General features: G+C 43.5%; 1 protein-coding gene across 1 annotated transcript in view; it reads right to left on the bottom strand.

The window, feature by feature from the left end:
* Positions 1 to 683: 683 nt before the first annotated feature.
* The window catches only part of NPAS2 (neuronal PAS domain protein 2), a gene marked incomplete at its 3' end in the record, with an annotated part of 47799 nt that continues 34449 nt past the window's right edge, over positions 684 to 14033 (bottom strand). The window contains exons 13-16 of the mRNA XM_009871345.1: positions 13586 to 13692; positions 13328 to 13420; positions 7319 to 7465; positions 684 to 878 (exon numbers count right to left, since the gene is read on the bottom strand). Coding sequence (XP_009869647.1) covers positions 684 to 878; positions 7319 to 7465; positions 13328 to 13420; positions 13586 to 13692 — 542 coding nt within the window. The remainder of the gene's footprint in view (positions 879 to 7318; positions 7466 to 13327; positions 13421 to 13585; positions 13693 to 14033) is intronic.

A 14033-nucleotide genomic window follows, 5' to 3' on the forward strand; every position in this document is an offset into this window, starting at 1 on the left:
AACCCCTGACATTGATTCTGTGATTCTGTGAGAGAGGCAGGGGATGGGGTCTGAAGGGAAGTACAACAGGTGGGGTGGAAGAGTCAACACTGGAAATGGTGAGAAACCGGCAATAAGGAAAAAAAAAACAAACCAAATTTCCTGTGCTAGCTGTCAGAGCTCTCTGAGGGTTATCAGTTATCTTTCCGAGATAACTGAGGGTAAACGAGGATCTGTTACACACACAGCCTGGGGGGGTGTCACACAAATCTCAGTGTGTCCCAGCTGTGTGGCACCACAGCAGGCAGGCTCTGCTGTGTTGGTGGCATCCAGCTGCAGTCAGGGAGCAAGCAAGGAATAAAGCTTATTTCAAGAAGGTCGCACTGCTGACACCACTGTTGCTAGTTTCCAGTGGGGTGGGTCAGGTTTCTTTCAGGACAATCATCTGCACCTTTTGCACATTCCCCCTGCTCAGCTTTCAAGCTGACAGAGCTTCTCAAGTAACTCTGCAGGCTGAGGTCTTAAAAAAGGGATTTAAGGTGAAGTAAATGCTGTAGGGAGACCCTTTATGTAGGCTACCCTTATATAGGAGAATAGAGAAGGAAAGGCAAAGGCACGCTTAGACATGATTTCGCTTGCTTGCTTAGTAACATCTCAGTGTCTTCTTTCTGTGTAAATGCTTCTCTATTCAAAGAAATGATTACCTGGCTTGATACCACGCTTGCTTCTCTCAGTGCTTGCTGGTTCGTAGTTTGCGAAGATGCAATTTGCCCTTGAAGTTGAGGACTGGGGACAAGCTGCTGCTGAGAAATGGCCCCTGACCTCTGCTGTAGCTGTTGAGGCTCTGGCTGCTGAGTATTGCTAAAGCTCAGGGACACCATCGGCTGCTGTAGGAACATCTGGATGAGAAGAGGAGAGGGTTTATTTGCATAGTCCAGCTGTCTTGGATAACAAGGGTGACAGAATTAAATCCAAAGGTATATTCTAAAATCATAGAAACATAGAATCACAGAATGCTCTGGGTTGGATGGGCCTTAAAGATCACCTAGTTCCAACCCCCTGCCATGGGCAGGGACGCCTCCCACCAGACCAGGTTGCTCCAAGCCCCATCCAACTTGACCTTGGGCACTTCAGGAAGGCGGCTTCTGCAGCTTCTCTGGGCAACCTGGTCCGTTGTCTCCCCACCCTCACAGCAAAGAATTTCTTATTCATATCTAATATAAAGCTAGCCTCTTTCAGTTTGAAACTGTTACCCCTTGACCTATCACTGCACTCCCTGAGAAAGAGACCCGCTTCATCTTTCTTCTAGACCCCCTTTAAGTACTGGAAGGCTGCTATAAGGTCTCCTGCAGGCTGAACAACCCCAATTCACTCAGCGTATCCTTAAAGTGGAGGTGCTGCAACACCCTCATCATCATCATGGCCCTTGTGAGAACCTACTGGGTTTCTGGATTCACTGTGCATTTACTGTTAGTTGGAAATCACCTGTCTTTCCTACACTAACAGCTCTACTTGCTCTAGTTTCTTGATTTCTGCTTCTGCAAGTGCACTCTACTTGCGAATGTGTCCCGAAGCTACAAGTCTTCTCTCCGTGGGGCAGGCACAGCCCTCGCAAAGGGCAGATCCCTGTATATTCACTGTGTTCTGAGGCATCCTGTCCAGAAAGAAGAGAGTAACTCCATGTCTCTTCAGTCCTTTCATTTCTCTTGTCAACAGAATTAGCTTGCCTTTCAGACAGGTCTGCTTTTGAATTTGTCTCTGGAAATTCAACACCTTACATGCAGTCAGGCTGTCGAATGCTTTTAATGAGGCCACAGTCAGGCCAGAGCTCTCCGTGTTGAATGACCATGTCCTTATCATTGAGATGTGTAAACAGACAGTCACTGTCATTTATCTGATTTCCCATCAGGTAACTGTCATCTGGTGCTCTTCCAAACCGTGCAATACATTTGACTTGTGCAAAAGTGCTAGCAGTTCCTCTGTTAGTATTTTTGTAAATGATGTACTCTCCATTCTTGCCTTGCAAGATGAAGCGTTCATCTTTAACAGTTGTAGGGCTTGGGAGTTTTTGCTTTTCTAAGGGCTATTTCTTTTACTATATTATACAGAGGAAAAAGGCAACTTTTAAAACTATGAATTATTAATGCTCGAAGCTATCTTTGCAATATTTCAAACCTACCCTTTGCCACCAAGGACTGTACAGAGATACACATTGCATATAGTCGAAGGCATTTTTGGATCTGATCCTGCGCACCACTGCACCGCACCACCGCTGCAAGTGTGGAACTCCATTAAAGTGGAACTTCTTAGGTTTTAAATGAAATCAGACTCACAATTACGCACTTCATTATTCATCTATCTGTCTCATGCCTAGCAGTACGTCTGATGTACACCCAGTAATTAGTACACCTTCCGGCAGCTTATTGCTATATTAACAAATCCCTAAACTATCATGTCCCCTCTAATTTTTCTTGGGAAAAAAACATGCCTTTCTCCAAAGGACCAGCACAATGGATTGCTTTTCTTTGCGTGAGTATGGGTTGATCCATTGTGTTTGTAGCTCTTTATCTAGCTATTTATGTAGCTATTTATCTAGCTATCACAGTCTGTATTTAAATATGATAATTTTTTAATGAGTTTCTGTGTGTCAAGTTTTTACTCAGAAAAAAAGGTACAGTCGAATCTTACATTAGTTGGCTGGGAGAGGGGGGCTATTAATGAAGATGTTAGTGGACCTAAAGCGATGGTTTCAGGTGCTATAGGCTAGCCACGTATCAAAGATGTCTGGTAGAAATAAATGGGTCAAGTAACAGAGTTGGGGCTGCTCGCAGCAGGTCTGAAACTAGCTCCGAGTGTTTTCTTTTAAAAACACTGCTCACTGAGTCTGGAGCCATTACGTATCAGAAAGACAGATGGTCTCACAATTTCTGCCAAGTAAATAGGTCTTATTGTGAATAAATCACAGACAGGAATTATGAAAATTCATTTTTTTGTTTATTTTCTGTATATAGAAGCTAAATCTTGGGCATGTTTGGTAAATGAACTCAATTAGCTCTAGCAATGAAATCGGTCGCCACTGATACAAAATTTGATATAAAACATTTGGTATAAAATTCAGAGCAGGTAAAGCAAGTGATATGTTTCAAAAATGTGTTGGCGAGTGTGAGTCCACTGGCACTGGCCAGACCACTGCAAAATAAGACCTTTAGGAAGATCATCTTAAGTGTTCTCCCTATACGTGGCCCTCACAGTGCTGGAGAAATACTAAAATCACCCAATGCAAAGCCAACATGTATCAATGTTAATGTCAGACAGGGTGTGAACTTGCAGTGAATGACGTGCTCTGCAGGGGACCTGCCTGCGTGCATGCCTTACTTCCAAATGAAGGCCAAGGAGCTTATGCTTGAAAGAAAGCTGAGTAACCTACTTTGCCATCACCGGAGTGTGCCACTGGGTAGGAACGTGCATGGTTAATGGTTGGCAGCCAACACGCTCCAAATTTACAACCAAGTTTATCCCAATAAACCAATATTGTATGCTCACGTGTACATACCCCGAGAGGGCTCTGAGTGTTTCATACCTCGGGACCCTCTGTCGCCTTATAACGGCCAAAGCAGCCTTATTAGCATCTGAACATAAATGTCCTGGAAAAAAACAAGCTTAGGGCGGGAAGCGATGATGCCGTTTAACCCAAGTCCCTGCAAAACTGGAAGACTCAAGATGCCCCACCAGCACAAGAGTTAACATGGGAGAGGATCAAAATGTGGAGTTTCTATCTGCTAGTTAAGCCTAAAAGCAAGAATGTGCTTAATTTATACAAATCTTAACAGTGTTTTTTCATAAGGTGCCTCCTTTGTGACAGTCTTGTTTGAATTCCCCTGAAACACCGAAATACGTCAGCTTTAAATAACAACAGAAACCCCCTAATAAAGAATGAAATCTTTCCTAGTCTGAGCAAATCCAAGCAGATAAATTAGCAGCCCCCTAAGTCCATTGCTGCTAATGGCATGCCTCATGGCTGATTTTGCAGACTGCAAGGTCAGCGAAGCATCTTACAAATATTTTTTAATTGGCCAGCTTGTTAACATACGCAGCAAAGCAGCGAGAGAGAGGAGGGACCCTCTGACACTGCTGCTCTCTCATTCCAAGAGAGACGTTCCCTGCAGCTAATGGATGGATCACACTGGTAAGACATCGTGAGGAAAACGGCTCTTTGACTCTACCTGTCCTTTGGATCATCAGGGGATTGTAGCCTTCGGGCTCATCATTACAGACATCAAGACTCTTTCTTTATGTAAAATACAGGAAGATGAGAAACACGGCACTGTGGAGCTGAGATTCACTGACTTTGAAGGGAGCCTGGTTTGCAGATGATGGGTGGCTGTGGATGGTCTCATTTGCAGTTCTTGCAGGCTGATCAGGCTCAGCCCTTCTGCCTTTCTCTCCGTCTGCAATTCATTAGCTAGACTGTTCAAATCTGGAGCAGACACAGCATCGTTCACACTTCTGAGGTTACCCTTGCTGCTCCTGTCCTTCATACTTTCGTTTGTCAGGAAAAGCAATAACAGGGATTTAATGGAGTTTTGAACACTTTTGTTCAGGGCCCATAACCCTCCTGCTAGTTTCGTCTTTCATTGCACAAGGCTCTTGGAAATAGTTTCTAACGCAGACTGCCGTGCTCAACATCTGTCTGGCTGGGAAAGTGTTTCTTGGTGGACTGCTGTACTGCAATTTTGAAGACCTCTGAAGGAAATGGAAATGGGGCTTAATTCTCCATAGAGCTACCTGTAGACTTCTGTGTGGAAGGGAGTGAACCTGTGGGGAAGATATGCTAATAAATCGGCTAATGAGGGAAAACTGGAGAACACTTCCCCCTTCTCAGACAGCCAACGGCACTCCCCCATGCTTACATACAGCTCTTCTACGCAGAATATTAAAAAGGCCAGAAATATGCTTGATAGTAATGCTTGTCTGTTTGCTGCTATGCTTTGTAGCTCTGATAATAGACACAGATCAATGTCTGCAGATATCCAGCTCCCTGAATGATGAAATCTGTGTGGCAAAGAACGTGGCTGGATTTCTGATTTAACAGTTTACTCCTCACTGCTTGTGAGTCATGAAAGTGCAGCATGCAGAAGCGTGAAGCTTTCTTTTAAGTTGCCCCATGCCAAGTAAGACAAAGCTAATTCCTGGTCTCACTCTACTACTGCAACAGCAGAGTAGTTTCGTGTGGGGGATATTTTTTTTTTTCAACATACAGAAAGTGGGAGAGGGAAAAAAGCTCTGGCTGTGAGTCATGTGGGACCATCTACATCTCATTGCCTTGTTTGGTTGCTCTGAGACTGAAAGGCACCCAAACTACAGAGGACGACCCTTCCCACCCGGCAGTGACCCCTCAGGCAGATAATTTCTGAGCTGCCCTCCAGTTCCTCAGCCTCTTTAGTTCTGCATCTGCAGCAAGCTGGGAAATGAACAGTACTGATACCAGAGAACTTGTACTGGTCTGAAAATACTTGATGCAACTGCGTACATTCTTCATGGGGGAGAGGATTGCCCAAGTTGTATAGCTTAGAGCTACAAAGTGGTATGGGGTAGGCAGTACAGAACTATCCACCATTTACCCACTGGGCCTCCTTTTCTCTCTGCTTGAGCTCCCTAAGAGCCTATCTGCAAATCTGTCCCACAGTCTTTGGGTTATTAAATGCACCCTAGCACATATGTGAGACAGCTATGTAAAAATAAAATCCGTTTCCTGCATGTAAGAATGTGCTCTCAACTTCTATTTTTGCTTGAATTATGAAAAAAAAAGCAAAAGGGATGAGTGTATGTAACTATTGAAGACTACCAGGAGAGAGTAATGGTTTTCACCCAATTAAAAAGAAAGGAAGCGAGAATATCACATCTCTTGATATTCATAATAACAATAATAGCTTTCAGACGTATGCCATGATTCTGAGCTGAAGGTCAGTTAATTGCAGAGACTGTCTCTCCCCATTAATCAAAGACAGTGCAGAACTGGTAGAAGAAATGCACTGACATTAAACCTGGTCTACCCATATGCTTATGTGGCACCAGGAACAGAGAGTCCTGGGTTTGGGACCCACCATTGCTGTGCTGTCTTACAGCAATGCACAGGCAGCAATTTAGGTGGCAAAGTTTCTAATTTGGCATCACTTAATTGCTTAAACATACAATCTCAATTTGTTTAATATGTGAAACTGCATTTCACAGATGCTGCTGATGGGAGAGAGTCTGCTTCTGTGGAAATTGGGAGCAAAATTCCCGCTGACTTCAGCAAGTCCCAGCATTTCATCCTGTGCTTAAAAATATTCTTTGAGACATTCGTTTCTATGACAGAGCTTGTCTTCTAAAAAAAATCTTGTTACTACAATACTAACAGTGGGTCCCCAATGCAACGTTTCTGGCAAGGGTCATTTAACCTGGCTTTTATATTTAAATTATGAGGAACACAGCAGTAATCACCCTGCATTTAGAAAACTTCTGTCAAACTGGGTGATTTGTCAATTTGTCGTTAAGTGAAACTTGTGATGTACTGAACTGCACTTGCTATTATTGCTGAGCTTTGGTAGACATAAGGCATAGTACAATGCAGTTACTGTACTTGGTGAATTAAAAGCAGATACCATACTCAGTGAATTCTAGCTCTGTGTGGGAGTTATCAAAGAAGAGCAGGCTCAGTCAGCTTCACCCTAAAGGCTTGAGCTGGTCCAGTGAAGAACAAATTCAGACACCCTCCAGGTGTGAACAAATGAATATCAGCAGAGGTTTGGGGGGTTTAAACATGACAAAGAAATTAGTCCCCTTGTGCTCTGTATCTGGGCTGGGGTAAGGTCAAGAAAAGAGGGAGCGAATGAAAGGGAGGAGCACTGCCTGAATGAGGGCTCTTGGCTAAGGAAGAGCTGGACAGCCAGGATACTGAGCACGAGTGATGCCAACATGAAGCAGGCAGTGACTGGATGGAAGCTAATGAGCTGGAGAGACATAGTTATTGGCAAGTCTGAACTCGAACATTTTTCTAATACAGCTGCTCAGTCTGAAGACTCAGTAGATAAAATATTAAAAGCTACTCTAAATGACCCAAATTCTTCTCCTCTTCCTAAGGTTGAGATATTTCTTCCTGCTCTTCTTCCAGAGAGCTCTTGAATCTTTCTTGATATAGGTTACTCAAGAGGCTTTCAGAGGCAACATCGCCACTCAGATGAGCTGGTTTCCACACATCCAGATTTCCTAGACCCTGGAGCTAATTTTAAGTTGCCAACCCTCTCAAGAGCCACATGAGAGACGATGCTTCGCTCTGCCCCTCCCGGTGGTAACGCACCTGTACGCTGGAGTCCTGGACGAGGCAGAGTTGCTCCTGTATCTTCTGGAGCTCCTCCTGCTGCCACCGGATGTTGGCCTGCAGGATCCGGGTCCGCTGCTCTAGCTGGTCCTTGATGGTCTGGAACATGCTGAACTGTGCTGAGAACTGAAAAGAAAAAAAAAAAAAGGAAAAATCAGTTATTATAATGCAAACAGGCCTCAGCAGAACATTGTTCTGTAAGAAGATACTGGCTTCTTGATTGTAAAGCACAGCCAATGGAATAAAAATTGTGTGTGTAACATACTAACAACTAGGCAGAGATAAACCTTGTCTATTTTCAATTTTACACACATATATTAAATTGCCTCAGTTAGAGCGATCTGCTTACAACTGACCCTGTTCTCTTAGGGACTTATCAGAAGGGCTGTTTTTGAAAGCATACTACTTTGAAGTATCAAGGCCATCTTAATTGAATGGCAAATGAGTGCATTATTTTTATTAGCCTGTAGTTTGGAACCCTTAGCATGTCACACCTGTATACTCTGGATGTGTTTTACTAACACTTTTCCTTTTTCTACACAGCAACAGCAGTGCTGCAATGGTTTCTGCTGCTGCTGACTTACTATAACATCACACAACAGCTGACCACACTAAAAATTTTCTAGATTTCTACAGCTGAGCAGTAGTCAAGCTACAAGGAATAATCATTAAGCTATTTTTATACGTGGTGTAAAGTGAATGGCTCAGCTCAGTGGGAGGAAGGCTATTCTAAATAATAATATAAAATGGAAATCACTAATCCAAGTCAAAAAGAAAGCGCGACATCCAGTAGCAGCAATACTTAGCACAAAGTGGAAGAAGCATGTAGGAGACTAAGACAGCAATAAATTCTTAGTTTTGTTTGGTGTTCTTAGGTATGATTCAAAGTCCACTAGAGTTAATTATTATTTTAACAGGCTTTGGAATAGTCAGTCTGCATGAGCTCATGTTCCAAAAGTGAAGAACAGTCTGGAAAAAAAACAACAAACACTTCAAAAGATCTGTAAGCTTTTCTGTAATCAAGGTATCCAAGACTTCTCTGAAAATGTGTGGTTCTGTGAGTGTCCGGGCAGAAGAAAAATAATATTTTTTTCTGTGACTTGAAAATTGTGCCCTGTTGCTGTGGTTGTTCCAATGTTTCTGTGCTAGTGGGTCAACAGATGCATGCAGCTGGAGCCTTTGTCCTCCATGGAGGTGCACTTGCTTACACTATTTCTGGCTTTTTAATAGGAAAACAAAAATGACAACAAGAAGGGAATTAAAGAGAGCTCCAGTGCTAGCAACACTGTACAGTTAAATGAAATTTTTGGCTACTTAGAAACGTCTAAATGTGACAGGTCAGATTTCTGTCAGCTTTGACTTAGACCAGATAAGTATGTGGGATACCTCCACGTTCCCTCTAGCAAAGCTGAAATCTCCATGTAAATGGCTTTTAGGTGAGAACTTCAGAGGATTTATTTCTGTTTACCAGGTGGAGGGTGGCTTTCCCACATGATCTGGGAGGTTACTGGTTGAAGAGTGGTGGCGAGGTGGAGTTTTGTGCCCAACCCTGCTTAGAGGGCTGGAGGGCTGCTGAGGTGGCCAGTGCAGTTACTGCTGGCAGAGGCCCTCAGAGTCCACTTTGATGGCAAAGGCATCTGCAAATGCTCGTGGCTTGCACCATCTGCCCCAGGAGATAATGCGAGCACTTGGCCTCCAGCACTGTGACCCACAGCGCTTTTGCATCAGCGCTGACATCTGCAACCCAGTGCTCCCCCAGAGCAAAGGAACAATGTCAAAGCTCTGGAAGGGAAGTTTGTATTACTTCTAATTGGCGTTAAAGTGAGGGTTGTGTTACTTCTTAATTGGCATTAAAAGGGGAGTAGTCAGAACAGAGTATCTCTTTCTCTAGCCCGCGTCTAAAGCGTTAACTTGAGGAATGGATGAGTAGAAACCTCTGATGTTTGGGACTCCAAGGGGCATCCAGTGCTGCTTCTTGTAGCCAGACTCCATGTTTCTAAAGAGTCCCAGGTACCCTGATTTTAGGAATACCCTGATTTTACGACTTGCTTAGATGAGATACAGCTGAGTCCTGCTCTAACCTGGGTCTATACAAGATTTTTATTTTTTTAAAGCCAAATCTTGCAACCTAATTCTCTCTATATGAACTCTGTTAGTGAGGACTACTTGGGTCTTTAAAAAAGGTTTTTATCAGAGAGAAATTAAAAACAATTTTAGCCAAAAGCTTCATTTTAACTACTTAGCTTGCTGATGGCAGACTTTTCATTAACATGTGAACTCCTTGAAGACACTTTGGGAAAGGAACACAATTTTTCTTCAATTTAAAAACGTAAGGAGTAACAGATAATTTTTTAAACATTTTATACTTCAGTAAGAAGCAAAAACCATTTCCAGGACTTAGTTTTGACTTTGAATCTGCTTTGCAAAGTTGCACACAAAAGTACATTGCTGTTGATTTTAAATTATCATGTCTTAATTTTTTTCAGCATCTTCATATATTTAGCTTATTCATCTAGTATTGTCTTTCCGTTCTCCTTTTCATGTGCTTTTGGTGTCAATACACTTCACAACAACAATTACCTGGTCTACTAGAGTGAGACCCATTACTGAAGAAGACAAGGAACTTTCTCTTTTGCTTTCTTCCCTTAACCACTCTAACCCCTAAATTTCTTGATAACTCTAGCCATGACCCCTGTGCTTACAGAGCTTCTATTGTTTTTATACAATGAGACACTAACAGCAATTGACCTGCACCAGAGAGTATTTATCTCAAGATCATTAACCGCTCTCCTAATTAGGGGAGAAATCTGTAATTGTATAATAAATTAAAAGAGCTTAACTCAAAATGTTCCTCAGAAAACACTGCACAGCATTAACTCTGCCACTGGCATCAGACGAAGTTGCTCTTCGTCTCACTTAGGTTTTTACAAGCGTCCGCAGGGTCCTCAGAAAAGTACATGTTATACACAAAAAAATGACAGCTTTCCCAACACAGTCAAACATGAAAGACTAAAGACTGTGAGGTATCTATCATTGCACCAGTCTAATCAACATCTGTTAATGCAGACAGAAACAAACAGAGCAGTAATTTTAGTTTGGTTTCCTAAAAATAATAATAAAAAAAAGGTGATGCTTTTGGGATCATGACAACTGGCGTTTGGGTGGGGATGGGCACAATCCACTGGGCTCCATGCACCGGTGTTGATGGTCCAGATAGGCTGTAGAGCCTGGGGAGAGGAACTGGCCTCCTCCTCATCTGAGAGATGCCAGCTGGGCCATGCCCAAGTAGGGGCGTTTCTCTCTGCTGGGTGCCACCCCAGGGTGCCAGACATACTCCCTCTCTCTGGGTTTTGGAGGGCTGCAGCCCAGGGAGGGGAACTATAGCTCCTGTGTCTGTCAGGATGGACCCTCATTTCACATGTGATGGACCAAAAGCTGGACACCTCAAAGACATTCTGTTCCTACAAGCTTCATGACAACAAGGAGCTGGGTAAAGAAAAGAGACCCTATTTATTTTTTAGCAAAGTTTATTTTAAACCTTTCTTTTCTGCCTATCTTCCAACTTTCAATCCTTCTGCCCAACGTTAGACACATGCAAGAGAGTCGTGAGAGTCTCAAAACCACCAAGTTGCTGTCACTTCATGAAAGCTTAACTGAGCAAAGGAGAGAGGGATCCATTTCTCGCTTCCTTCTGCGGGAAAGGCTGAGTCTATGCGCCAGACGTGCAAGGCGCAGCCCCTGGGAAACAGGGTTTCATTAGTTTTGCCGCTCACCGAACAACTTGTTCGTTCTTTCTGTCTTCTGAGTAACACCTGCGCAATCCCAAACGGATTATTAGTGCTAATTATTATTCAGTCATCAGCATCCACTGTGTTGTAGGGGATTTTAATTTATTACAATGAGGAAGGCAAACAAACAAATATTCTAATAGGGAGCACTCGGTTTAAAGTAAACCATTTGTATTCAGGCAACATCTAGTCCTGTGCTGTCTGTTCATTCAGACGAGCAAGGCAGAAGCTGAAGCTGCATTTCGGCAGAGGCGAAACCATCGCAAGCCTTTTGCTTGAAATGAAAACTAATCAAAGTTCAAGCAGATGGTGCCTGAGGCAGGAACTAGCTGCTTGTTGCAGATGCAGTCGCAGCAGCTTAAAATGTCCTTCCCCCCCCGCTGCCGCCCTGTAGCCGAATGCTAGCTGCAAGGGCACCCGTCAGAGTGCCGGGGCCCTGGGTGGCCAGGCTTGGCTCAGCACCTTTCAGCTCCTGCCATCAGTCACCTTCAGCTGAGGGCGAGTGGCAGAAAGGCAGCGAGGAGCCACGTGCATACCTCCTCCTTGTGGGCTGGCAGCGAGACGCCTGGCCACGCTATTTCTAAAAGCGATGAGCTTGTGTTCTGCTGCTAAACTGCTGTGAAACAGTCAGCCAGGAAACCAACAAAATGTTCTTGGTGGGAAGCATGCGTGCCTGGGTTCCATCACTCATTGCTCAGAGTCACAGGCACCTTATCTTTTAAATAATGGGTTATCTTGCTGTAGGCTGGCATGTTTACTATTTTAACATGGAAGATGAGCAATAGTTTATGAAAATTGCCCAAGCCTGCAGAGAATTGCTACCTTTCCCAGGAGTATCGCTGTGGGATGGGAGCCTCAGCAACCTGAGCTGCAATGTCCTGGTGCTATTTCCCTGCTCCACATCAAGGGAAGCTTCATCTTGACCTTCACCAGGAGCATTGTTGTGACTTTGCTGCCAGGGGGGAAGGAGGCTGTCTGTCGAGATGGTCTCGAGTCAAGCCTCTTTCTTTCACCGAGATTTAGCCAGCCCAAAGAGGCTTAAGCAGTGGTCGTGTGACTGGACGGCTCTCCAATTTGGCAGAGAAGAAATGGAGCTGGTGTGCCAGTAAGAGCGTGCTACTGGAAAGGGGCAAGGCACTGAGAGTAAACGACACAAAGAGCTTTGGCGGAGAAGAAAGGGAGGCAGAAAAAAGTCAAACAAAACATGCACGGGTTTATAATAAATAAACTAAATTATGTTTGCAAGTGCATTAATGAATAACGCTGAGAAATATCTGTGAAAGAAAATGAATGCTCAGAGCAGATAATTGATATGCTGATTCTCCACTGCATGCTGGTATGGAGTTGTGAAAAGAATATTAAACATAAAAGACAAATGAGAATTTGTTCATCTAAAGCAGGGATTCTCAGGACTTCCTATGTTTTAGATGATACAGGAGGGAGCTCGGGGATCTTGTGACGGAGTGTAGGCTACCAGTAGTAGAAGCAGAAGAGGTCTATTTCTAAAATCAGTGGATGATGGGGTGTATAATCACAGCATGACTACAGGGGAGAAACAACGTTATGGAAGCATGGTACTCAAATTGTTTCTTCCAAATCCACTGCAAATGAAACACTGAGGTGTCTTTTCGGACCATCACCCACTTTTGAGATATGGGTTGATAGATTTCACTGGGGGCATTTGTCTCTAGCAGCATCCTCACCATTACTGGCATACTCACAAAATGTGTTTTCTTGAACTCATGTGTCCCTTACTGCTGGCTTATTCTGCATCAGCACAGATAAACAGGCATTTTTAGGAGGACTGGGTCTGTGTTAGTTTTTAGTTTTGGTTTTAATTCTTATTGTGACCTTGGTTTTGATAGGACCTGATTCTGTAGAGGCAAAGTTGAAAACACTTTTTCCATCCATTTTTTGTCTGAAATAGATGTGTGTGTGCACTTGAACCTACATGCATCTGGGCCTCTGCTCTAAATGCCTGTATGCAGTTACATGTTTAAACACTCAAGTGTTCTGATTACTGTCCCACGCTATTTTAAGTGTTTGAGAGCTGGTAAATTCGGAGATACTAGCTTCTAAGGAGAGAACCTAAAAGCTCCAGGAGACCTGGACTCCGTTAATTAAATTATTCACTACATTAAAGGAAAAAATATCAGGAGATAGGCAAGTGACCTGTTCCACTTTGAAACCCCCAACTAACCTGTGCCAGAGGTGCAGGCTGACTTTGCAGAGTTGCTTGAGGCAGCAGCTGCTGTGGGAGAAGCTCACATGGAGGCTGAGAAGGCAAAGACACCTAGGTTAAAAACAGAACAAAACTTCATTATAAGTTTGGCCTCTTTAAAATTTAGGTTTCCTCAAATGGCATGGCTTTTGTTTAAGTTGTTTTTATTTGCTAAGCTGCATATGTGGCACATGCTTTATCCCGCCTGCCTATTTTGATGACTCTTTGTAAAGTTACCTGAAGAGTAGTAGGCTGACTGAGTCTGTGCACGGATAAATCCTGCTGTGTGCTTGGTGTTCTTGGCAAGGGAGTGTTAGACTCTGCAATCAGCTTTGTTGGTGTAGCTGCAAGAAAAGGTATCGGTGAATTCTCACACGCTGGAAATCATCCCTGTTCGAAGTAGGAATTACAATGAGACCTAGCTAGAAATGATTACATCCTGGCTAAATTCCAGCGGGAGTCAAGGCTGTTCTTGTTGACTTCAACGGCAGTAAAATTAAACTGATAAGGAGGGCCTGGGCAAAGATAAAAGTAAATGAGACAGATTATGATTCTCTGCTCCAATGAATGAAGCAAAAGGACCCAAGAGCTGTTCTAAACCAGCTGGAACTCCCTTCAGATGGGCAGAACAACTGTAAATTTAGGTTAGCTCATTGGCTTTTCTTCCAGACCAGGGAGCAGAAAG

This window comes from Apaloderma vittatum, unplaced genomic scaffold (assembly GCF_000703405.1).
Source record: "Apaloderma vittatum isolate BGI_N311 unplaced genomic scaffold, ASM70340v1 scaffold14336, whole genome shotgun sequence".
NCBI lineage: Eukaryota > Metazoa > Chordata > Aves > Trogoniformes > Trogonidae > Apaloderma > Apaloderma vittatum.